The following is a 26,258-nucleotide window of genomic DNA, read 5'->3' as shown; positions in this document are numbered from 1 at the left end:
ATCTCCGAGGTTAAGGATTCAACATGCCTCTCTGGCTGTCGCCAGCAGGTGTCCTGTGGGTCCGGAGTTGGGGGCGAGGCGGGGGGTTGCCATGCGTCCTGATGCTGTCTGGGGGTCCAGAGGGGCCTGGCCAGTGGGCAGGTGTGGGCAGAGGCACAGGGAAGCCCCCAGCAGCAGTTGAGCGCCGTCCACACGGCCCTGAGGACACCCTCCTGCCACACAAGCCGAGAACGGGAGTGGCGTAACTGTGCAAACTCTTATGAAAGGAGTGAAAAGGCCCGGCTTCGCAGGCAGAACGAGCCTGAGTGGCTGCGGGGCTCGCGGCAGCCATGCCCTCAAGCTCTGCCCCCCAGCCTGAGTGCAGCGGTCGTGATGCAGGAAACCCCCGAGACGCCTGCCAATCGCGGACGTCACACAAAGAGCATCTTACAGAAGAGCCCATGACATCAAAGACTTACGTAAGTGAAAAGCACATGCTGTTCTGCGGGTGAGGGACTCGACGCCAGCGCTCACCAGCTACTCACCGTCCTCCGCACCATGGCCGAGAGCTTCCGGAGCAGAGCGCCCTGCGCCCGCGCACTTACTGAGCCGAGGATCCACGCTCCTTCAGACGAAGCTTGTACCCAAGCTGCACAGGCCTGTGTGCGTCGCTCAATGAGCTGCCCCCCCCGCCCGGCCCCCGGAGGAGCTCACCTTGTTGGACATCTGTGGGCAATGCTGCTCCGTCGTGTGGATCAAGGTCTGGTCCAAGTCCACCATGAGCACTAGTTTTCTGTTGCGATGCAGTCGCTGCTGGTCTTCCCTTCCTAGCTTTTCAGCTTGCTAGTTAAAAAGGAAAAAGAGAGACGACAAAGCAAGTACATGTGGATCCAAAGCAAAACTTGGTCTTATGAGAAAACAGAAGAGGAAGCCGAGGGGTTCACGGCCCCACACGCCTCGCCCGCCTCACTCGCAAGCCTAGTGGCCTGGGGACTAGGCCCCAGTGCCCGGAGCCAGTCCTGTGTGGTCCAACCCTCTTGAAGCCACTCCGACTTGTGACTGCTTTTCATTAAACAGGTAGACCGGTGAACGGGGGCTGAGAAGAAAGTGGCTGTGTCTATACAGACTCAGCCGAAGGCTCTGGAGCCACTCAGGCCAAGTGACCGGCAGAGCTGAGACAAGCAGTGAGCCGAGCGTGGGGCGGAGGGGATTCCGCTGTCCGCTCCTGAAGCGGCTCATGCAGGACGGGCGAGGGTTAGTCCTTCACAGCAGAAACGACGGGGGGCGCCTTCTTCTCTTTCTATCCTCAAACTTCCTTGTTTTGTCTTAAACATACACTTATGTATTTGTATGTTTAAATTTCAGCAATTCAGAAAAACCAGAATCACGTACCTCGCACTTTGTCTTTCCCATGAAAGACAAAGTAGGTACATATCATTTAAAGCACACACCTAATAAAATTATAACACTGAAGAGAGCTTTTACCTACTACCTGCAAAAACGTAGAGCTCTGAGACTGCCTTGCGATAAGACAAGAAGCCAGTTGTTACAGAGCCCCGTGAGGTGGGCACCGTGCCTCGTGCCCGGTCCTGGCGACGCTCACTCACCCCACCGTGTGGGCCCTGGCCCAGGTGTCAGGAGGCCTTTGACCAACACGGCAATGTACAAAAAGCAACCTTTTTCTTTCCAGACATCTCTCCAGCACTCGCACGTCTCTGCACATGAGAGCACAGCACCGGGCCCTCACCCTCCACCCCACGTCCACGCAGCCAGCGCTGATCAGACCTGACACCTCCCCGCTCCTGCTCGGCCCCCCGCTCCCCAGGCAGGAGCCCTCGAGATGCCCTCCCCTCACCCCTGCTCGCGATGGGCCTGGGCTCTGTGCTTCCCCCTCGGCTCTCTTCCCACCCGCAGCTCTCCAAGCCCAGGGTCCGGCTGCAGCACCCTGGAGAGCTCCCCCAACGCAGCCCCGTGGAGCAGTGCTGCCTGCAGGCGGGATCGCTTGGGGAAGGAGGAGGAAGGGGTGCAGCCCTCACCCGCGGGCAGGCCACATGCGCCACATAAACCACCCGTCCACCGCGGGCACACTGGGAACACAGGGACGGCGACGACAGAGCTGGTGTCTTCTCCTGTCGCTCCTGACGCTAAGAGCGGCCCACAGACGCGCTCACGGCTCTCAGGAACCGTCTTCCCAAACGCTGCCCCTGACAGGGGCACACTTACCTCGCAGCTCACCATTAGCTCGGGGACGCTGTGCACCATCGACACGGTGGCCGTGGACAGCGGCACCTGTGGCCTCCCGTTCTTACTCTGCAGCCTGCGAAGCGAGAAGGGGCTGTGAAGCGACACCTGCAGCTCATTAACTTTCGCGGAAATTTTAGCTCAGGCTTTAGCTGAGGAGTCCTGCGGGCTTAGTGCTGAAATTTCCCCCACTGTCTGAAAACAGACAGGAAAACCAAGGAAAAAATTAAGTAAGAGTCACACTCACAGAGTTCCCTTTGAAAATAAAGATGGTCCCACTGAAACACAGAGGCCCAGAGCGTGAAAGTACAGAACAGTCCACACTGCTCTACACGTACAAACGGGGGAAACCACTCAACAGTGGTGGCAAACTAGCGCAGGCTGCGAGATGGGGGCCTGGAGGTTGTGAAGTGCCGGCTGCGTCCAGGGATGGCCGGTCCCAGTGGGGAAGCGCGGTTCACTCAGCGGGGATGAGAAGGCAAATCCCAACCCACCAGCTGTTTCCTACCACACCTGGGGTGGGCGGCAGGCATGCTTTAGTGCTTCCAGAGCTCAAAGAAATCAAACCAGAGAGGAAGCGGACTGACTCACGCTACATGCGGGCCGACAAAGGGCAGCGGAGACAGATCCTCCAACCCGAGCCCCTCAGGCGACCTGTCCCTCCACGCTCACACCCACCGCCCTCGGGCTCCAGGGGGAACGGTGTCCCACTCTCAAGCTGCCAGAACTTACTGGGTCAGGTCTTGGCCACACTCAGCGCACAGGCCCTTCATGACGACGGGGTGGCTACATCCTTCTAATTGCACCAGAACCGCCCTAGAATCGGGGGTGAAAACGGTCACAAGTTAGCAAGAACTAAAATCTCTTGCCTTATCCAACTCCTTTAGAAAGAGCATCTGAGTGGGCACAAAGGCACCTGGATTCTGGTACCAGTTCTCCCAGTGACTCTTGCATAACTTGAACTTCACATCACTCTCCAGGGGTGCCATTTCTCTGGCTATAAAATGAAGGACTTTTTCATCTACGATGAAACACCTGTGCCCCGTGCCAGTGTCGTGAGGGAGGCCCTGCTGGGCATTTGCCCACAAAGCAAAGACCCTCTCTGAGGCCCAGCGGCCTTCTGGTCGGTGCCCCACACGTGAGGGTGGACGGCTCTGCACCCCTCCCTCCTCACCCGTTTCTGTCCTAAAGGCTTTGGACTGCAAATGATTTTCATGGGCAGACAGCTGCCAAATGGGGGGCAAAACCAGGGAAGCGACACCCCTCCTCCGAGCAGGGCCTCCTTCCTCCCTGCCCTTCCGGCCCCATTGCTCATCATGACCAGCCACTCGGTGCCCTGGGCCAGGATGGCCCCCTCCCCCAACCCCGGTGCTGGGCGGGGTGGGCACACCAGGCCCTGCCGGCCTGGCCCCTCTCCCACCCTCAACGCCGTCTCAACCTCTCCCTGAAACTGCCCCCCTCGCCCCGATCCTAGACAAACCAGAGCGGCGGACGAGGGGCTGCCCTGAGCACACACGGCTCCTCCCTCGACCGTGCCCTTCTGCTAGCACCTGCTCCAGGTCCCGCCCGCCTCGGCTGCTGGTGATCCGGCACCCAGGGGAGCCCTGCCCCGGCTGGCCTTCTCCACGTGTGGCCCCTCAGCCCCCCACGTCCACCCAAATCCCTCCACGAGGTGCCCACGACGCCTTCACCCAGCAGCGCCTCCAGGGCTCTTCCGCCCGCGGCCTGGTCAGGGTCTCTGCTTTCCCAGCTCTCACGGCACCTCGGCCGCATGCGGGCCATGCCCTGGGTTCCAGGGTGAGGTCACTGCCGGGCCGCAGCTGGTCCTCCCTGCCCGGTCGGTTCTGGGGGGCGTTCACTGCTGACACGGGGCACCCACCTTCCCAGACCCCTCCCCGCCGGGACCCTTCCCAGCCAGCCCTGCTCTCCTGCGCCCGAGGGGAAGAACGGGGCCCTGGAAGCATCTGCGACGGCGCGGTGGAGCCAGCAAGGGGACCGGAGGCGCTCTGCTCCGCTCAAAGACGCGTCTCAGACAGCTGCTCACGGGCCAGTGGTGCGTGTGGGCCCTTTGGCACCTGGTGAAAAGTCTGCCGCTCACCTCCGGGGACGCGGGCGGCAGGTGTCTGAGAAACAGTAACTGGCTCATCCACCAACCCAGGAGGCTTAAATATGCTGAGGTTGCTTACACTTTAGTTACAGGCTCCGCTGACCTGCTACCTCGTGACAACGTGCAGGCCGCACGGACACCAGTGACCCAAGAGCTCCCGCGCCAGGAGCGATGACCTGGGGGCTCAGCCTCCACACACCGCTCCTCTTGGTAGGCACACTGGTGGAGTGAAACTTACGGGGTACAGCAGCTCAGAAACACTCGGCCCAAATTAAAAGGAGGGGAAACAGACTTGACAGTCACCCGTCTGTATCCACAGGGGATTGGTTCCAGGACCTCGCAGGTATCAGAATCTGAGGATGCTCAAGTCCGTTATATAAAATGGCCTAGTGGGCTTCCCTGGTGGCGTGGTGGTTGGGAGTCCGCCTGCCGATGCAGGGGTCGCGGGTCCGTGCCCCGGTCCGGGAGGATCCCACGTGCCGCAGAGCGGCTGGGCCCGTGAGCCATGGCCGCTGAGCCTGCGCGTCCGGAGCCTGTGCTCCACAACGGGAGAGGCCACAACAGTGAGAGGCCCGCATACCGCAAAAAAAAAAAAAAAAAAAAAAGGCCTAGTATTTGCATATAACCTACAGGCACCCTCCTGTGTACATTAAATTACCTCTCAGTTACCTATGACACCCAACAAGGTGTCAACGCTGTGTAAATAATTGCTGGTATGTGGCAAATTCAAGTTTTGCTTTTTGGAACTTTCTGAACTTCCCCCCCACCCCCCAAATGTTTCGATCCAAGCTTGGCTGAATACACAGATGCGGAACCTGTGGTATGGAGGTCGGACTGTACTTTCTGTCAATTACTAGATCACTCGGAACTGCCTTCCAGGGCCAGAGTTGAGTATGACACTGTCTATCCCAAATGACTTCTGCATCAGATAACAGGACAAGAGAGAGGGAAAGGGAATTAGATAGGAGCACAGCAGCAACGTCCTTTTCGGCACGAGTTGTTTCCTCCTCCAGCTTTGCAGACACTGCTCCAGGCCGGGTGAAACGCGCGCAGAGTGGGCTGTGTTCTACCCTAATCCTCCACACGGCCAAGGGACTGATGCACTGTGAACTCTAAAAACAGTGCTTCAGCCAAGGAAACAAGCCGCAGAACGCCAGGCCAGTCACCCATAAAGGTCAGCTTTCCTGGTTCTTCCCTGAAGAAAATCCATGGGATAATCATCAATGCAATTCCTAAACAAGTTGTTTTCCCCAAAACACACAAGTATCAAACTCTCCTGATTTTTTTGTACTCATTAGCTTTTGTGTCTGCTCCAACAGGAAGGTCAGAGAGCACAGGGTGTATCAGAAAGGGCAGTGTCAGGGAGCTGGGCCCCAGCACGCTGCTCCCTGGAGCAGTCACTGTCAGTTGTTGGGTCTGGGCAGGTCTTACAGGTTAGGAGGGCTACGGGATCTCCTCTAAGTGCTAAACCTCTGAGTACTGAAGAATATTGGAGGAAAAGAGACTATTTTGTGCACCCAGATTGTGGTTTCTAAATGCCATTCTCCATTAAAAGAAAGCAGGATTTCTTGGAGAAATGGCTGACTCCAGGGCTGGGGATGGGAGAGCAGAAGCCATCTGTGTCAGAAAACAGGACCATGCTCTACGTTAACGGGACCTGGAAGGGCGCCCGCTTCCACATCCAGGACAGTTTGAGCATCAAGGCAAGTAATCGGAATGGACCATAAGGCACTGAATAAAATAAGAACCCCTGAATGCACACTGAAAAATCAGTTGTTCTTACAGAGGAAAACGAAGCAAGAAATAAAGCAGAAACGATGAAATTAAGAACCTCGGCACTGTAGAACCCTGATAAAAACAGCAGGTTCAGACAGGCACAGATCAAGCTGGCTGGATGTCAATGGAAGAGGCAAAGGCGCACCTACACAGCCTCCTCCCGTGTCGGTCCTCATCCATCACCACACTTGTTTCCTGATTACTTTATGCATATATTTTCCTTTCCTTTGGAGACATCAATGTACCCGAGTGAATTGAAAAAAAGCAGACAGGTGAGGGGGAAACACATCATCAGGTACACAATTAACAGACTTACTCTCTGGCAGGCAGTGCCTTGTCAGAAAATTTTCAAATCAAAATAATTTCACTCCACATATATATTACGAAGACAGAAACAGACTCTCATTCTATCTACTTCCCCCCAGGGGGACGCTCTGGAAGAAACGCAGCCTAAGGAGAGAGCAGCGCAGAGGAAGCCCTGGCAAAGCCTCAGCAGGGACAGTGCTGTTGCATCAAAACCTCCTGGGACCTCAGCCCCTTCCTCTGTCTCAGTCAGAACAGTTCCCATTCTCCCCGACAGCACGAAGCACTACAAAAACGTGCAATCCCATTACAGGTCACAACAGTGTCCACTGATTATTTCCACTACACCCAGACGCAGGACTTCTACGTTCCTGCAACTGTTCACTGCCTGGGAACAACCTCTGACGTGTCAGGATGAGTCCTGAGGACAGTGCAGATGGAGACAAGGACAACTCCAGCCAGGTGGGCCCGGCGCTGCGCTGGTGCTTTCCTCCCCCACACACCTGCCTTCCAGGAGAAATGCTACCACTCTTCACGTCCTCAAAAAGCCCCACGATGAACCACTGCAGTAAGATACCCCAAGACCTGAAACACCAAAAACACACCAAAAAGAGAATTACTCACAGCTGGGAGCCTGTCACTCTATCAGCTACTTGGCTGATTGGTTACACGGCCTCACTGGGTTACTCTGATCTGCAGGACTGGCTGTCCTGATCCATGCATGCACGCGAGTCTCACTAACTGCTGTGACCAGCAACTGGCCCGTCTGGGCCTTGGTGGCCTTTTCCATGCAGAGGAACAGAACCACATGGAGAAGATGTCGTTCCCTCAGGGTTTTTCTACACAGTGATACAGCACCATCAGGGTGCACCTCCATCGTTTAGCTGGCAGGTTTACAGGCTCATTATGGACCAAGCAATGGTCAGGTAAGACCTGACTTCAAAGTAACGCTGACAGTGTGCCACACACACACACAGCACAGCGAGCCCCTGTCCCCTAAAGGAGGCCAGGCAGACAGCTCTGGTGGCGGATGCACTCAGTGGACAGGGGCAGGCATCTGAGCAGAAGGCTGAGGACCTGGCTCCCCACCAAAGACGAGAGAAGAGGAGAGGAAAGGATGCAGGACGAGACTCCCAGGATCGCGAGGGAGGCCAGTTCTATCCTGGTCACCCACTGCTGTGTGGACTAGGTAGAAGATGCTCCAAAGCCAGAGGGGCAATTAAAGCCACAGGGAGAGGAGCAGGAATTGATGCCCCCCCACAACCCTCGGGGAGGGCCAGGGTGGGCAGAAAGGGAACTGAGCACCCAGGGCACTGAGGTCCCCACAGAGGAAAGCTGCACACCAGCCACTAAGCAGGAGGCAGGAATGCTCACCTGCCCCAGGTTTCTGTCCCTGACGATGAAAACAACCACACCAGTCATGTGCACACGCCTTTGTGCACAACACTGGTCAACTTAGGGAGAAGATATAAACTGACAAGTTCATACACTTTAAAAAAGAAAAAAAAAACCTTTACTAGATTAAAACAGAGGTACGACAGCAAGAGCCTGTGGCAGGAGGGTGCACTACTACTTCTCATTCTGACCTACCTGTGCCCAGGCCGCACCCCCTTCCTGAGCTAAGATGCAGAACTGCACCAGGTTTTACAACCACGTTTCGCAAGGTTTACTAGAACCTAAAGAAGTGCACGCCTCCCAACAGCTGACACTGCGACAAGCACGGAGTACGCCTGATTGGTCCTGTACGCACTATGACCCCCTAGGTTTCCTAGTTTACAAACGTGAAGTCTTGGGGGGAGGCACCTATTACAGAAAGAGGGAAAAGAGAACACAACTGTTTTACAAAGGGTGCAATTTCGGTGACGGAGAGTTTTTAAAAAAGCCAGATGCCTCTGATTACTAGAGTCACTAGCAGTGACTGCCGTCCAGCCTCAGAAAAGCAGGCAGCCAGGCCGCTGTGGGCTCTAACTTACAAAGTTCTCTCAGAGCGCAGCCTTCAGCTGCTGCCCCGGAGACCCCTGCCCACCCAGTGCCGGGCCAGGACCCCTTCCCGGCCCAAGCCCAGTACTCCCTCTAGACCTCAGCCCCCTCCCTCCTTCCCACTCACCCGGGGGCCACCACCTGGCCGGGCTGCGCGCACAGCTCACGCACCACGCCCGCGCGCTCCGACCTCAGCCTGCGCTGCGTGCGCACGCAGCCCCCGGAGCCGGCGCGGGTAGGGGCGGGCCCGGTGGGCTGCGCGGAGGCGGCGGCCTCGCACACGGCCAGCACAGAGCCGATGCGTACGGCCGCGCCAGCCGCCACCCTCCACTCGAGCAGGCGCAGCGGTCCGGGGCCGGGGCAGCGCACCTCGGCCACGGCCGGCGGCTGGGCGCCCTCGGCGGGAACGCGGCCGCTGGGCGGTGCCTCCATCGCAGCCGAGTGGAGGCGCTGTGGAAAAGCGACGGTGGGCGCTCAGGGTCCGGCGCCCATCGCGGGCTACCGGGCGACCCCCGGCCCAAGCAGAGGCAGCAGCGGCGCTTCGATTCCCCCTTCGGCACCACCGGCTTCCACCAGCCACCCGTTCCGCGCCGACTTCCGGGACAGCGTGCGACGTCACGTGCCACCGCATGCGTGCGCGCAGGCGCCGAGGGCCTGGGTGTAAACACGCCCACGCGGGGCCCGAGAGGTCCTCCGCCGGCCATGGGAAATGGGCGCGTCCTAGGACAACGCTTCTGCGACTGGGCCCGGTGGGAACAGTGTTCCTTCGCCCCATCCACTCCATACGCGCCGGCATCGGGGGCTGCGGGTCGGCATGCAACGCGGAGCTGCCGGCGCAGAAGCCCCGTCAGGCGCTGAGGCTGGACATCGTGGGACTCTGAGTCCCGGCGTGCAACGCGCCCCTCTGTACCACGAATCCCTGTAAGGCGCCGTGAATCCCGGCGTGCCACGAGGGTCTCTGTCCCGCAGTCCCCGTCACCGCCTGAGGGCCGGCGTCATGAGAACTACAAGTCCCGGCATGCAACGCTCTGCCGTTCCCACAACTCTTTATGCGCTGAGGGCTGGCTGGCGTCTTAGGACTAAGAGGCCGGTGTCCCAGAAACCCAATCAGGCGCTTTTGGTCCCGGCATGCAACAGGGGCTGACGTCCCACAACTCCTCCCATCACGTGCTGAGGCCGGTCGTCCGTCGTGGAACTACGAGGCCCAGCGTGCAGCGCGCCGCTGTCCCATGAATCCCAGTCAGACGTTTGGAATCCCGACGTGCCTCGCGGGAGTCGTGGAGTGCGGTCCCAGCATGCTGTGCGTGGTCTGGGGTTGGAGCTTGGTGGGCGGCGGGATCCACGCGTCGCCCTGGGTTGCGTGTTTTGGGGTCTTCTCGGCGTCTGGCCCTTCCCGCACTGTCGGAGCCGCCTCGCCGTCGTGCCCGCCTGGGGAGGCCAGGTGCACTGTGCGCAGGGACCGGGAGCCACTGTGGAGACAAGCCGAGCCGTCAGGGAGGAGTGGGAGTGGTCGTCGGCGGGGGCCTTCAAGGTCTTTCTTGATAGGATTTCTGAAGAGCTGCACTTTTTCTGGTGGGATTTGAACATAACCACCTGTCCCAACGGCAGAGCCCCCAGGTGCATGAAGCAAAAGCTGACGTAATTTAAGGAAGGCAGACAACTCAACAGTAGTACGTGCATAATTTTGCAGCACTTTGCTTTCTTCCGCTTCACAGATACTGCGTTTTTTACCAATTGAAGGTTTGTGGTAACCCTACATGGAGCAAGTCTGTCGGCACCAATTTTTGCAGCAGCCTTTGCTCACTTCCTGTCTGAGTGTCACATTGTGGTAATTCAAGCAAACTTTTCCGTCGTTCCTGGTTACGCTGATCTGTGATCGATGGCCTTTGGTGTTGCTGTTGTAGTTTTGGGGTGCTGACAGCCGCACCCAGGTAAGGCAGGGAACTTAACTGATAAATGTTGTGTGCGTTCTGACTGCTCCACTGACGTGCGTTCCGTGTCAATATCTCTCCTCGGGCCTCCCTATCCCCTTAGACGCAACAGTATTGAAAATAGGCAAATTATTAACCCTACGATGGCCTCTACGTGTTCAAGTGAAAGGAAGAGTCGCACGTCTCTCACTTTAAATCAAAAGTTAGAAATGATTAAGCTTAGTGAGGAGGGCCTGTCGAAAGCTGAGATAGGCCGAAAGCTAGGCCTCTTACGCCAAACAGTTAGCCAAGTCGTGAACGCAAAGGACAAGTTCCTGAAGGAGGTTAGCAGCGCTACTCCAGTGAACACACGAATGATCAGGAAGCGAAACAGCCTCATTGCTGATATGGAGAAAGTCTTAGTGGTCTGGATAGAAGATCAGACCAGCCACAGCATCCCCTTAAGCCAAAGCCTAATCCGGAGCAAAGCCCTAACACTCTTCAACTCTATGAAGGCTGAGAGAGGTGCAGAAGCTGCAGAAGAGAAGTTTGAAGCTAGCAGGGGTTGGTTCATGAGGTTTAAAGAAAGAAGCCATCTCCATAATGTAAAAGTGCAAGGTGAAGCAGCAAGTGCTGATGTAGAAGCTGCAGTAAGTTATCCAGATCTAGCTAAGATAATTAAGGAAGGCGGCTACACTACACAACAGATTTTCAATGTTGATGAAACAGCCTTATATTGGAAGAAGATGCCATCTAGGACTTTCATAGCTAGAGAGGAGAAGTCAATGCTTGGATTCAAAGCTTCAAAGGACAGGCTGACTCTCTTGTTAGGGGCTAATGCAGCTGGTGACTTGAAGTTGAAGCCAATGCTCATTTATCACTCCGAAAATCCTAGAGCCCTTAAAAATTATGCTAAATCTACTCTACCTGTGCTCTATAAATGGAACCACAAAGCCTGGATGACAGCACATCTGTTTACAACATGGTTTACCGAATATTTTAAGCCCACTGTTGAGACCTACTGTTCAGAAAAAAAGATTCCTTTCAAAATATTACTGCTTATTGACAATGCACCTGGTCACCCAAGAGCTCTTATGGAGATGTACAGTGAGATTAATGTTGTTTTCATGCCTTCTAACACAACGTCCATTCTGCAGCCCATGGATCAAGGAGTAATTTCAACTTTCAAGTCGTATTATTTAAGAAACACATTTCGTAAGGCTATAACTGCCATAGATAGTGATTCTTCTGATGGATCTGGGCAAAGTAAATTGAAAACCTTCTGGAAAGGATTCACTATTCTAGATGCCATTAAGAACATTCGTGATTCATGGGAAGAGGTCCAAACATCAACATTAACAGGAGTTTGGAAGAAGTTGATACCAACCCTCATAGATGACTTTGAGGGACTCAAGACTTCAGTGGAGGAAGTAACTGCAGATGTGGTGGAAATAGCAAGAGAACTAGAATTAGAAGTGGAGCCTGAAGATGTGACTGAATTGCTGCAATCTCATGATAAAACTTTAACAGATGAGGAGTTGCTTCTTATGGATGAGCAAAGAAAGTGGTTTCTTGAGACAGAATCTCCTGGTGAAGATGCTATGAAGATTGTTGAAATGACAACAAAGGACTTAGAATATTACATAAACTTAGTTGATAAAGCAGCGGCAGGATTTGAGAGGATTGACTCCAATTTTGAACGAAGTTCTACTGTGGGTAAAATGCTTTCAAACAGCATTGCGTGCTACAGAGAAATCGTTCATGAAAGGAAGAGTCAATTGATGTGGCAAACTTCACTGCTGTCCTATTTTAAGAAATTGCCACATCAACCCCAGCCTTCAGCAGCCACTGACCTGATCAGTCAGCAGCCATCAACATCCAGGCAAGACCCTGCACCAGCAAAAAGATTACGACTCACTGAAGGCTCAGAGGACGTTTAGCATTTTGTTAGCAATAAAGTATTTTTAAGTTAAGGTATGTATGCTTATTTTTAGACATAATGCTATTGCACACTTAATGGACTACAGTATAATGTAAACATAACTTTTATTTGCATTGGGAAACCAAAAATTTGCGAGGCTTGTAATATTCACTTTACTGCAATGGTCTGGAACCAAACCTGTGATATCTCTGAGGTAGACCTGTCATGGTCTTTAGTTGGATCTCTCTCTCCCTTTGTTCTTCTCTCCCCCCATTTAAAAATTATGTAAATTATGTACATACCAAAGACTATGTAACCCTAAAATGAACATATCCGCCAATCTAAAATCTAGAACATGACCAGTATTGTTACAACTACCTATGCACCCCTTACCATCCCATCTTATCCCCTTGATTCCCCACCAGAGATATCTGCCATCCTCAGCTTCATGTTTGTCTTTCTCCTTTTGTATGGTGTTTTGCTGCATTTGTATATATGTATGCACAAAGATACTGTTTAGTCACTTTTTTTTGAGGTTTATAAAAATGCATCATGTTTTTAAATCTGAATGGCTTTTTCATTCATCACTATGAATCTGAATTTTATTCATATTATTTTATCTGGGTATAGTTTATATATTGAGACTTCTGTATAATAGCTCATTGTGTGAATATGCCAGGATGGATTTATCTATTGTGAATGGACATTTGGATTGTTTTCACTTTTTGAAATTCTGAAACTTGCTACAGTGAACATACATCTGTGTGTTTCTTGGTGTAATGAGTTAAAATGTGAGGATATGTGCATAAGTGTGGAATTGCTGAATCAGGATATGCAAATGTTCAGATTTATGAGATAATGCAAAAATGGTTGTCTCAGTTTATATTCTCACCACATTCTCAACAACTTGGTATTATCAGACTTCTTTATCTTTGCCAATCTAAATGAAAATCTGTGTTAAAATTAAGTTGTGGTTTTAATTTGCACTCTTCTGATAGCCTTTTGGCGTAGTATCTTTTCCTGTTTTTTAAAATTTACCTTTTTTGTTTTCTGCAAACAAGTTTGTTCACCTTTCTACTGGGTTGTTTGTCTTTTTCTTGTTGAGTGGTGGTAGTTCCTTATGGTTTCTGAATACAGATCCTTTACTGTTTACATGTTACTCATATCATTTACCAATTTTTGGCTTGTCTTTTTCAAGTTCTCAAAACTTCTGTTTTGAGAACAGAAGTCCTTAATTTTAAGAATGCATTCCCTAACCTGTGGTTATAAAGATAGCTTCCTTTTTTACTCCTAAAATTTGTAAAAGTTTGCCTTTCACAGCCAAGTCTTTAATAAGAACTGGATGTTTTGTATATGTTGTAAGGCAGGGATCTGATTTCTTTCCCATATGGGTAACCAATTATCCCAGCACTATATATTGAAAAGCTTACCTTGTTCTCACTGAGCTGTGGTGCCATCTCTGATACAGAGTAAGTCTCTATAAAGGTATGAGCTTATTTTGGACTTTCTATTCTGGGTTGTTCTTGTATCGTCTTCATTGCTGTAGCTTCATTATAAGGCGTGACATTTGGGAGGGCAATTGCCCCACAGTAGTTTACTTATTTAGAAGTTTCTTTAGAAGTTTTGTGGCTATTCTTGGCCTTTGTTTCATAAATTTTTGAATTAATGTGTCAAGTTTATTGGTAAAACCTGTTAGAGTTTTGATCAGAACTATAGGGAATCTATAATTCAGTTTGGGGAGAAGTGACATCTTTGTGATTTGAATCTTCCCATCCACAAACAGTATATCACTCCAGTTATTTAGGCCCCCTTTAAAATCTTCCAATAAGGTTTTATAATTTTCTGCATATAGGAGTTGTACATTTTTGGTTAGATTTATTTCTAGTTAACTTTACTTTTTGTTGTTGATACTTTTGTTGATACATGATACTTCTAAAAAATTGACATTTTCTAATTGACTGTTGGTGGTATATAAAAATGCAGTAGATTTTCGTGAACTGATCTTATACCCATTTACCTTAATAAGTTCTTTTATTTTAAATAGTATATCAGTAGATTCTTCAGAGTTTTCAATGTAGGAGTTCATATCATTTACAAATAATTGTTTTATTACTTCCTTTCCAAGTTTTATAGCTTTATTTCTTTTCTTGTCTTAATGTGCTAGTTTATCCCTATACTGCAGTGATCAGTTATATAACAGGATCAGTTATTGTGGTATCCTTGTTTTATCCCACATTTTACGGGGAATGTTTCCAACATTTCCCCATTAGGAAAGACGTGTGATGAGTGTTTTTTGTATATTCATGATCAGGTAAAAGAAACTTCAGTCTATTCATAGTCTCTTAAAAGATTCTTATGACTATTTTAGAATATTATCAAATGTTTTCTGCATCTTTTGAGGGATCATATGGCTTTCTCTTTTGTTAAAATTATATATGCATATATGTACATATACACATATGCACACATAACAGATATATGAATTCTGTTTATGTAACTAAAATTATACATTCCGTGTTTATGAGTGAGAATAGTCCATATGTTTCCTCCTCTATATTATCCTTATTTAACTTGATTTCAAGGCCAGTAGGTGTCATGAGATGAGTTGGGGAGCTTTTCTTTTCTGTTTCTAGTTCTATTTCTGAAAGATTTTTTGTAAGTGTGGAATGATCTGTTTCTTGAAAGTTTGGTGTAACTAGCCTTTATAACCTTTTGGTCTTGCTGTTTCCTTGTGGGAAGATTTTACCCTGATGATTCAATTTCTATCCTAGTTATAGGTCTATTCACACCTTCTATTTCATCTTGAGTCATTTTGGAAATTGCATTTTCTAGGAATTTTGTCAATTTATTTGGATTCATTCTTATTTCTAGCATCTTAAATTGGATGTTTAAAGCATTAATTTTAGCCTGTCTTCTTTTTAAGTAAAACTTCAATGCCATTTGTGTGCTATTGCATATCACTCTTGCTTCATCTCACTAGTCTGGATATATAGTTTTTTCATTTCAGTCATTCAATTATTCATTTATATCCATTATGATCTTTTTATTTGACAAATGGGTTATTTAGAAGTATATTTGAAAATGTCCAAAGCATGGGAATTTTTCTCCATCTTTTTATTGTTGACTTCTAAGTTAATTGCATTATGGTTAGATAACATAATCTGAATGATACTACTTCTTTGAAATTTAATGCAGTTAACATAATTCCGGTATATGGTTAATATGTACTTCAAAAGAATGTGTCATCTTTCCTTATTGAATCAGGAGTCTATATCTACTCAATAAGTTAAGCTTGTTGAATGTGTTATTAAAATTTCCCATGTTTTTTTCCTGATTGACCAAGCAATGATTGAGAGATACATGTTGAAACCTCTCGCTATGATAGTGGATTTACCAAATTCTCTCTGTAGTTTTATTAATTTTTTGTGTGTACACACACAATTGTGCGCATACATACACAAATGGGTTGGGGGCAGAGGTTGTTATTGAGGCATATGTGTTAAAAATTTTTATACCCTTGAGGAATTGAAACTTTTTGTTATGTAGAGCCCTCTGTATCATGAATAATGCTTATCTATTCAAATGTTTTTTGCTTGAACTAATATGACTGTTTTAACTTTTTTTTAATAAATGCTTGCCTGGCATATACTTCACTTTTACTTTTAGAGTTTTTACACCTTAAGTTTAGGTATTCTCCTATAAATGGCATCTAGCTAGACTTTTATAATTCATTCTGACAATCTCCACCTTTTAGTTGGAAAGTCCAGTACATTTATATTTAACCTTCCAATTTTTCTTTGGATATCTTTTCTCCCTTATCATCTTTTTTCCCTTTGGGGATATATTGAGATCTGGTTTTCTGTTTATTTTCTTATATGTTTTCTTACTCCATTTTTTTTTTTATTTTGGCGATCACCACTGAAGTTTTACCTTTGTGTATTGTGATTTCTAGGAGAAATATATATTTGGTCTTCATCCACAGTGCCTGGATCACATCTCCCAGAACCCTTGGAATTTCCTGAGTGATAAGAACAATGGGATAATATTTGGTCTCTTCTCCTTAGTTCCTGAAAACACTTTCAGTAGGGCCCCACCTAAGGGTAGGGGCTGGTTGCCAGGAGAACCAACCAAATGATTAGAGGGTTAGAATTTTCACCCCATCCCCACCTCCACCCTGAACTCCAGGGAGGAGAGATGGGCTGCAGGTTGAATCAACTGCCAATGGCCAATGAGTTAATCAATTGTGCCTAAGTAACGAAGCTTCCATAAAAGCCCGAAAGGACAGAATTTGGAGAGATTCCCAGTTGGTGGACATGTGGAGACCTGGCAGAGTCGTGCACCTGGAGGGAGCATGGAAGGTTCACGCCCCTCCCATACACCTTGCCCTGTGTATCTCTCCCATCTGGATGTTCATCTGTATCCTTTCTCCATAGCCTTCTGTAACAAACTGGTAATCCAGTAAGAAAATGGGTTTTCCTGAGTGCTGTGAGCTGTTCGAGCAAATTAATCCAACCTGAGGGGTGGGGGGGTTGTGGGAACCTCTGATTCATAGCCAGTTGATCAGAAGTACAAGTAACAACTGGACTTGTGATTGGCATCCTGAGTTGGAGGGGGTCATTGGGATCTCGAATTTGTAACCAGTGGGTCACGAGCATGAAACCTGGGCTTTTGACTGGAGTCTGAAGTGGAGGGCTGTCTTGTGGGACTGAACCTTAACCTGTAGAATCTGATTCTATCTCCAGGGAGACAGTATCAGGATTGATTTCGAATTCTTGGACATCCTGCTGGCATCTGAGAATTTCTTGTTGGTGTGGGGAAGCCTACACACACACACACACACACACACACACACACACACACGTATTGGAATTGGAAGCCAAAAGAACCTTGTATTCCTAACTTAATAAATTTAAAGTGAATATTCCAATTTCCTTCCAAACAATATATAGATCTTAAAACACTATACCTCTGTTCTTCCCCAGACTTATACACTATAATTGTCTAATATTTCAGTTCTACCTTTTTACAATTCCCAAATTAGACATTATTTTCTAGACAATGTTTTGCTTTAACATATATTTACCAATTTATTTCTCATCATTTTTTCCTTAACATTTCATATCCTCCTTTTTTTTTGGTAACAATTTATTAGGAAAGATACATTCCAATGAAAATAAACAGGTTCTACTAAAATGATGGATACCTAAAATATTTGTATAATATATAATCTACATATGACATGTATATGTCATACACATTTGTATATACTGTGTTGTAAATAAATCACATCTTACCTCTGGGATTAGGGCTCACCTTGGAATATATTCTTTAGAATTCCTTTAGTAAAGTTCTGTTGGAGTTAAACTCTCAGTTTCTGTTTATCTGAGAATGTTGTATTTTGCTCTCACTGTGGAAAGGTAATTTTGGTAGACAAACAGCTATAGAGTGACAGTGGCTCTTTTCATTTAGAAGAGATTTCATTAGATTCTGGTTTCCATTTTTTATTGTTGAAAGTCTGTTAACCTGGTTGTGGCTTCGTAGGTGATAAGTCTCCTTGTCTTTGGGGTTCTGTAATTTTGTTTGTGTGTCTAATGGTAGGTTTCTTTTTGCTTATACTGTTTGAAATATATTGTAAATTCATGGATTTCATTAATTCTTGAAAATTCTCAAGCATTATCTCTTTAAGTATTTCTCTTTAGTCTCTCTGGAACTCTGAGTAGATACTTGTTGAAATTTCTTATCCTATAATCATCTCTCAATCTTTTAAAAGTTTTCCCTCTTATCTCTCTGTCCAGCATTCTGGGCAATTTCATCAAACATTGGTTGCACTTGATTAATCTCACTTCATCTGTGTGGAATCTGCTGTCTAACGCATCTTTTGAAGCTTTACATCAAAAATTATTTTTTGCATTTATGAAAGTTCTGTTTGGATATTTTCCAAACATGCCTGTTCATTTAGAGCCTATCTTTACAATGCTTGCTTATAATTTTTGTAATTTTCTTTTTTCTTTTATAGGTTCATACCTAACTTGTCAGATTCTGAGTCTGGTCATTTGAATAATTGATGTCTTTGTGGGTCTGAGTCTGTTTTGTATTTGTAGTTGTTCCTACCCATTCTTATTTATAGAAGTGTGTTTCCTTTTATGGTTGGTGCTGTTGGTGAGCGCATATTTGGTTGATCATCTGTGGAGATCCTTGTGACATTTGCTATGGCGAGATCCAGAGGGCCCAAGATGGGGACACTTTGGACCCTTCCAGGGTAGGAGTCTAGAGTTCACCTCTCCTGCTGTGCCAGGAGCCCAAGGCTTACCCTCCCCACCTCTGCAACCTTAGGTAGCTCTGATACTGGCAAGTTCTCTGAGGGCAACCCTGCGTCTTGTATTTTCTTACTGGAGTTTCCCTCCTGGATCCCTCATTAGGATTTCCTTGAGTTGAGAGACTTCAGGATGTCCCTTACTTCCTCCAAGCCCGATACTGACATGGAAAATTAAGTCCTAGACAAAAATCTAATTGTTTTGTAGTGTGAGGGGCCCTTCAGAGTTTCTACACTGCCATACCACCCAAAGTGGAAATCCTTCTCTTTGATTTTTCTTCTCTGTTTGTTTTAAACTGGATAAAATGACCAAAGGAGAAGACGTTCCCTTTCTCCCCACCCCCCTCCCCTCCTGGTTTTTTCCCCTCTATTTCCCCACCTGGTTTTATCCCTTTTTTGGTCTATATTTGAAGGTACTGGTCTTAGAGGAGTCATGTGCTCACCGCCCCTTTTGTTTCAGCGAGTGGGGCAGAGGGAAAAGGTGGAAATAGAGAAATTTCCTGTCAGTGGAGAGCACTATTGACATGTCTGGGAAAAAGATAATTGTGACAAGAATTTTAAGTCATTTGGAGGAGAAATCTCCATAAGATAAGGTATTTACAAACCACCAATACACCTGCATATAGGATGTTATTACATGATAGATTAGAATAATTGTACTGTACAACACAATACACAGACCAATTAAATCTATTCTATAAAGCGTGTAAGTACTGGGACTATTCTAGCTTAGCAACGATTTACTGACTCTTTTTACCACTCCCATAGGCTTGGCTACATAGCATTTTACTTTCAGTTAAATGGCTCCTTGAGAACAGACGAATAATGAAAACAAAGTTATTTTGGCTACAAGGAACATTCTACCATTTCTTTTACAGAGAGGGCAGTAGTACACATGGTGTGCATTTTGGAAAGGAAAAGACAGCCGGGAACACTGAAATGGTTCTCGTGCTCAGGAGAAGGCAGCCACTAGGGATGAGGACGTCTGTGGCCCTGTTACCACGAGAGCAGCTGGTGTGCTTTGCGGGCTGATTTCTCACCGTGAGTCAGAAACAGTCCCTTTAGACAATCCCAGAAAAATACCAGAATAGCGGGTGTACATCAGAACCCGCACACATGCCTGCCGAGACCGTCCAGGACGCTTCTCATACAAACCGTGACTTTTCAGAAGCATTTCCCAGCCCTTCGGAGCAGCTAGGTAATCATGAGAGAAGAAATAGACAGATTCTCCCTGCTCTCTTTATTATTTTACTTCCCAGTAAAGGGAGATGCTATGAAGTCTGCTTGGTTCTACTGGAATAGCGCATGAGATTATGACTCTAGTGACAGTACACAGAGTTAGAAGGATTTGGTTTTCTCAGCATCCTCACCAGGTATACTGTCAGTGATAGTGGGGTAGAGATGGAATGAAAGCATTTTACGACTGGAGCCTTCCCATATGGCTCGGGTTTAATTTTTTTTTTTTTCCGGTACGCGGGCCTCTCACTGTTGTGGCCTCTCCCGCTGCGGAGCACAGGCTCCGGACGCGCAGGCTCGGCGGCCACGGCTCACGGGCCCAGCCGCTCCGCGGCATGTGGGATCTTCCCGGACCGGGGCACGAACCCGTGTCCCCTGCATCGGCAGGCGGACTCCCAACCACTGCGCCACCAGGGAAGCCCCGGGTTTAATTTTTTAAATTATTATTTCAAGTTGGGTGTTAAGAAAACATAGTTTACAGTGAATCTGATTCACAACTCCAAGCCACAAGTTTTCATTTGAAAATTTATCAGGTTCAGAACTAGACGGTCAGCCCTCCTCCTGGACTGATGGTCAGCTTTTCTAGGTCTGAGATGGGCCCAGTGCATTACATGAGAGGGAATGAGTTAACGGGCTCCGCCGTGTTCATTTCATCTCACGTATTCCCTCTGGAACAGCAGGACGGCAGGCTCCTGACCACTGCATATTATAATGTTCGCTTTGCTGTGGCAAAAAGTATATTTTTTGGGAAAATGAGCATGAGACTCATTTGATTTTACATCATCAGATGGGTGTAAAAAGGCTGTTAAACGAGAACGCTAGCCTTTATAGGCTGAATGCAGAGAGTCCGTGCAGCTTACGGAGGATTTCTTCTGTTTATTTTTTAAATTCCTATAGGAGATTATTGATGCTTTATTTGACTATGGGTTTAAGAAGAATCTTTATCATTTAAAGATGTGTGCTGAAATATTTTACAGATGAAATAATAGGATACCTGGATTTATTTCTAAATAATCAGGTTTAGTGAATGGTACATATGATTGAACAAGATAGGTTCTGTACTGATAATTGCTGGAGAAGGGTAAGAGAAACGTCAGTATTTTTGCATGTTTGAAAACTTTCATAATAAAAAGCAAAATGTTCTGTTGGGGAAATAATCTTCCTGCATAAATTCCGCGTGTAATTTTCGTACACATTACCTCCTAATATGCTTCTCATCTTATGACTGCCAAGTTTCCATTACAGCCGCTGGAGAGAGAGTTTATAAAAAGCAGGTCCCAAGATGACCGTCTTAGTGTAATTCACATGAGAGAGTGGGTTGGAGTCCTCGCCTGTCAATCCATCCTCTGAATCCAGCACAAGACAGACATGAAAATATACTATGGGGTTGAGAGTCCTTAACAGGAAGAAATCTCTCTCCAGTGACTCTTTAAAATGTTATTTTGTGTTAAATTTTATGATATAGACCGTGAACATCCTAGAATTTCAAGTTCTGTTCCATTGATCTTTATGTCTGTCCTTATGCTAACACCAGATGATCTCGATTTCTATAGCTTTATAGTAAGTTTGAAATCCAATAGTGTAAGTTCTCCAACTTTGTTCTTTGTCAAAATTGTTTTGGCTATTCTAGGTCCTTTTCATGTCTATGTAATTAATAGGATCAGTTTGTCAATTTCTCCAAAAATATGCTGGGATTTTGATAATGATTGCATTGAATCTCTACAATTTGTAGGGAATTGACTTATAAATAATATTGAATCTTTCAATCTGTGAGCATGGGATGTCCCTCCATGTAAATTTTCTATAATTTTTCTCAGTGATGTTTTATAGTTTTCAGTGAATTAATCTTGCACTTCTTTTTTTACATTTAATACTAGGTATTGTATTCTTTTTGATGCTATCGTAAATGGAATTATTTTCTTAATTTCATTTCAGGTTGTTTGATGAAAGTACAGTTGACCCTTGAACAACACGAGGGTTAGGGGCACCAATCCCCCATGCAGTCACACTGTGTGTAACTTTTCACTTCCTCAGAACTTAACTACTGATAGCCTAATGTTGACCGGAAGCCTTACCGATAGCATGAACGGTCGATTAACACACGTTTTGTAATGTTATATATATTTATATGTGGTATTCTTATAAAATATAAGCTAGCGAAAAGAAAATTTTATTTAAAAATCATAAGGAAAATACATTTACAGTAATATGTGAATTTATTTTAAAAAAATCAGCATGTAAGTGGACCTTCACAGTTCAAACCTGTGTTGTTCAAGGGTCAACTGTATATGAAAATAGAATTGATTTTTGCACAATGGGCTTGTATCCTGATAAGCTCATTTATTAGTTCTAGTGAGTTTATTATATTAGAATTTTCTTTATACAGGATCAGGTCATCTGTAAATAGACAGTTTTATTAGTTCTTTTCAATTTTCCATTCTCTCATTCTCTTCCTTCCTTTTTGGCGGAGCAAGTATCGCTCTCTACGACCTCCGGCACAGTGTTGAGTGGGAGTGGCCAGAACAGATATCCTGGCCTTGTTCGCAATCTTAGGAAGGGAAAGCAGGTCACTGACTATGACGTGTAGGTTTGCTTACATGCCCAGTGTCTGGCTGAGGATATTCCCTCCTTGTTTATTGAGAGGTTTTTGTCTGTTTGTTTCATTATGGATAGGTGTTGGATTTTGTCAGTGAGATTTTTCCACACCTATTGGTTGATCGGTTTTCAGATGTTCATCCAACCTGCATTCCTGGGATGAATTCCAGTTGGTCGTGGTTTATAATCCTTTTTATATGCTGCTAAGATTTTGCTAAGGGTTTTTATGTTGAAGTTCGTGAGAGAGATTGGTGTGAAGTTTGCTTGTAACGTTTTGTCTGGCTTTGGGGTCAGGGTGGTGGTGGCCTCATAGAATGAGCTGGGAAGTGTTACCTCCTCTTTTTTTCTGAAAGAGCTTTTCTCTAAATATTTGATGGAATTCACCGTTGAAACCATCTGGGACTGAGCTTTTCTCTGGGAAGATTTAAAATCACCAATTGAATTTCTTTTCTTGTTATAGGTCCATTCCAATTTTCTATTTCTTCTTGAGTCAGTTTTGATCATTTGTGTTTTTCTAGGAATTTGCCATTTCATCTTCATTGGTATAAAGTTCTGAATATTTCCTTATAATTCTTGTCGGTATGTTTGGTCGTGATAGCCCCTCTTTCACTGCCAGCTCTGCTCATTGTGTCTCCTCTCCTTTTCCTGGGCCAGTCTAGCACAGGGTCTCTCAACTTGAGAATTACTGACATTTTGGGCTGAAGAAGTCTCTGTTGCGAAGGGCTGTCCTGCGCAATATAGACTGTGGCTGACGTGCAGATGGGCTTTGAGGTGTGTGATGTGAGGGGAACGTAGCGGGAGCAGGTCTGGGCAGGGGAGAGGTGAAGCTGTGTGGCCGTCAGAGCTGTCCCCAGACGCTGCTCGGGCTTCTCCTCCGGCCCTGCTCAGGCCCCCATGGCTCTGGCTGAGGCACCGAGGTTGGAGCGGCTGCCCCGCTTCTGCAGCAGGGGGGCAGCAAAGCCCTCCTGGGGGGCGGATCGGGGCCGGAGCTTCTCAGACCCCACGCACGAGGGCACCTTCTCCTAAGCGTCCAGATGAGGGAGACAAGCTTAGGACATGAAGACGTGAGCTGTGCCCTTAGCAGAACTAAGGTCACGTTGGCTTCCCTGGAGCTCTCGGGGCCACGTTTCCAGGCGCTGCAGTGGGAGCGCGCTCCCGGCAGGGTGGGAGGCCACTCCCAGTGCCCTCCGTCCCAGAAAATGTGCTGTGCACAGAAGCGTTTGTTTTCCACTTTACCCACACCTGTAGCTGCGTGAGTCTGGAAAATTAACACTTGAATCCTAAATAATGATAATGACTGTTTCCGGTTATTTTGAATCCACTGACAAAGACCTTTACAAGATAATTGCACTGATCAATCCCCTATGAGCTACAGGGGAAGATTCTTGAGTTGGTGTGTGACGAGAACATTAGCGGGAATTCTGTAATGGGGTTCTGTTTAGTAAGTGTAATTGTAAGGAATATATCGTGTTAAACTGCCTGACGTAGCGTCTTGTAATAACACATGGTTTCCATCAAGGAGCAGATGTTTTCAGCCTCCCCTTAGAATAAAACATCATAATTTAACCACACCCACCAACTCCACCGTGAAGCAAGAGCAAAGCACAGGCTGCACGTTTCAGATCTGTGTAATTGCAGCTTGAAAGCGCTTTTCTGTTTTAGGGTGAAATGGCCTTAAAAAGAAACAACTTTTTAGAATAGCAGCCTAAGGAATCCTGGGAAAATTGTGTTTAGTAGGAACCGTAGCTGTGGTTTACAAACACACACATGAAGAAACTGATTTCTATTGAAGACTTCGGGCCCCTGGATGTAAACTTCACGTCCCCAAGACAAAGCAGAGAAAAAGGCACCCTCGCCGCCACGCTCTAGATAATTTAACTTCACCATAAGGAGGCAGAGGCAGGATTTTCTCTTTCTGCTCACGTTGAATCCTTTCACAATTGTTCTTTTTTGAAAATCGACATATAATTTCTACCATGTAATTCATCCCTTTAAAGTGTACAGTTCAGTGGGTTTTAGTATATTCAAAAAGGTAAGCAGCCGTCAGCGCTCTTTAATTCAAGAACTTTTGTCACTTCCCCCAAAGGAAACCCGGGGCCTAAAATGTTTAGCAGGAGCTCGCTTCTCGGTGTAATGAGAGGTCACGGCCACTAGATGGAGACATTCCATCAGCGAATTTCTCTGCGAAGCCTCGTCCTGAGTTGTGCTCCGGTGGGGGTGGCCGGGCTTTGGTGCTGGATTTCAGGGTCCTCCCGCTTCTCTAAAGGCAAACGTTGTCTTGTCAAAGCAATTTCCCCAAATTGAGACGCCGAGGCTTTTTAGGCAGCATAGGGAAAACGTGTTTTAATTTATTCATTATTTATTAGGTATTTGTTTGAATGTGTAATAGAAAAAATACAACAAATACATTAAGGCCATGATGTTTTTGTTTTACTTAGGATAAGGGCACGTTTTTTGTTTTAAAAAGGGTTACATTTAAAATTAATTTAAAGGAAATTATTAAGTAACTATCATAAGTGACGTGTGAATATGGCAAAAGCTGTGTGGGTGCTCAGGCCACTGGGCTTTGGGGACAGTGCTGGGAGGGTTCAGTAAAAAGCCCTTAACCGCAGCGAGAACGGGAAGTTTCATTTCCAGAAACGGACGAACTTCTCACGTATGCACTGAGAGTCCTCCACCTGCTGATCGGCGGGGAATCATCCCAGCTCCTACGCTCAGGTTCTCCCAGGCCTCTGGAGCGAGACCCCGCGGATTTAGTTTATGCCCTCAGATAGCCATGCAGGCGGAGAGCTGCCCTCAGTCATCTGGAACCTCCTCGCGCTGATAACGCAGTTGGGAAGCGGGCCCTTTGTAGAACTAGAGGCCCACCTGTGCGTGCCTGGAGCCCTGTCTGGGACCGGGCCCACAGTAGGATCCGGGAGGATGCACAGGGTGGATCTCTGGGGGCGAACAGCAAGCAGCAGGGCTCAGCGAACGCCTTTGAAGCTAGAAATCAGGGTCTGCAAATAACGCTAGTGGGCGAGTGGCTTGGTGCTCCCCAGCGTCTTCCCGCTCGGGCGCCCCCTCCCCTGGGCGAGTGGCTTGGTGCTCCCCAGCGTCTTCCCACTCGGGCGCCCCCTCCCCTGGGCGAGTGGCTTGGTGCTCCCCAGCGTCTTTCCACTCGGGCGCCCCTCCCTGCAGTGAGCCCCTCAGCTCCCCACCCACCGCACCCCACCTAGGACCGTCCTGAAGGTGTGCTCACCTCCTTCTGGTTTCACTTGAGTGACCACCTTGTGAGGCAAGAGGCCCCATTATCCATCCCTGTTTCCTAGATGAGGAAACTGACACCCAGAGCAGCTAAGCAACTTAATTGGTTACTGGAGAAATGGCATTTGAATTTCGGTCTAAGTCCAGATTTTCTCTCACTGGGTTACACTTCCTCAGGATTGTTCTCACCCCAGCACGACAATGCACTTGCACGAATCCACAAATTAGTCATCTCTCGTGGTAACTGCGCTTCTTTGTGGGGAAACAACTGGAATGAAGAGCCTGAGGCAGCATGGCGCTCCTCCTTGCCGTAAAGTGTTGCAAGTTTGAGGGAGGGGTTCGCGTACTAAGGCTCTGCCTTTGTGAGAGCGAATTGTGGAACTGGGTGACCATATCACATGAGGGGCGACGCTCCTCCTAGGAAAGCATCTGCTCAAGATGCTGGGGGATCCGCACGCATGAAGAGGTGTCTGCTGAGGAAATGAATGGATGGATGAATTAGATAATAAACACGGTACCTGGTCTGCAGGGATTAACAAACCGCCACAATCTACCAACACTGCAGAACCCAGAGTTCTGCAGAGAAGCTGGTGTGGCCGCTGTCCCTGGTGGGTCCCCTCCCTGGAGCCGCCCGTAGGAACCCTGAGCCAG

General features: G+C 47.4%; 1 protein-coding gene across 14 annotated transcripts in view; it reads right to left on the bottom strand.

The window, feature by feature from the left end:
* The window catches only part of CTDP1 (CTD phosphatase 1), a 41,617-nt gene extending 32,166 nt beyond the window's left edge, over positions 1-9,451 (bottom strand). For 3 of the 14 annotated variants that reach the window (XM_022559950.3, XM_022559953.3, XM_089895358.1), the window contains exons 1-4: positions 8,514-8,937; positions 2,953-3,036; positions 2,203-2,296; positions 694-822 (exon numbers count right to left, since the gene is read on the bottom strand). In XM_022559950.3, the coding sequence (XP_022415658.2) occupies positions 694-822; positions 2,203-2,296; positions 2,953-3,036; positions 8,514-8,818 (612 nt within the window). In that variant the 5' untranslated portion in view covers positions 8,819-8,937. Of the gene's footprint in view, positions 1-27; positions 671-693; positions 823-2,202; positions 2,297-2,952; positions 3,037-8,513 lie in introns of those variants that run through there. The other 11 variants (XM_089895362.1, XM_089895359.1, XM_022559948.3 and 8 more) reach the window with 8 other exon arrangements.
* Between the last annotated feature and the right edge of the window lie 16,807 nt (positions 9,452-26,258).

This window comes from Delphinapterus leucas, chromosome 14 (assembly GCF_059928025.1).
Source record: "Delphinapterus leucas isolate spDelLeu-1000000601 "Yukka" chromosome 14, BTC_Dleu_Yukka2, whole genome shotgun sequence".
Lineage (NCBI taxonomy): Eukaryota > Metazoa > Chordata > Mammalia > Artiodactyla > Monodontidae > Delphinapterus > Delphinapterus leucas.
This window is presented reverse-complemented; position numbering and strand designations above follow the sequence as displayed.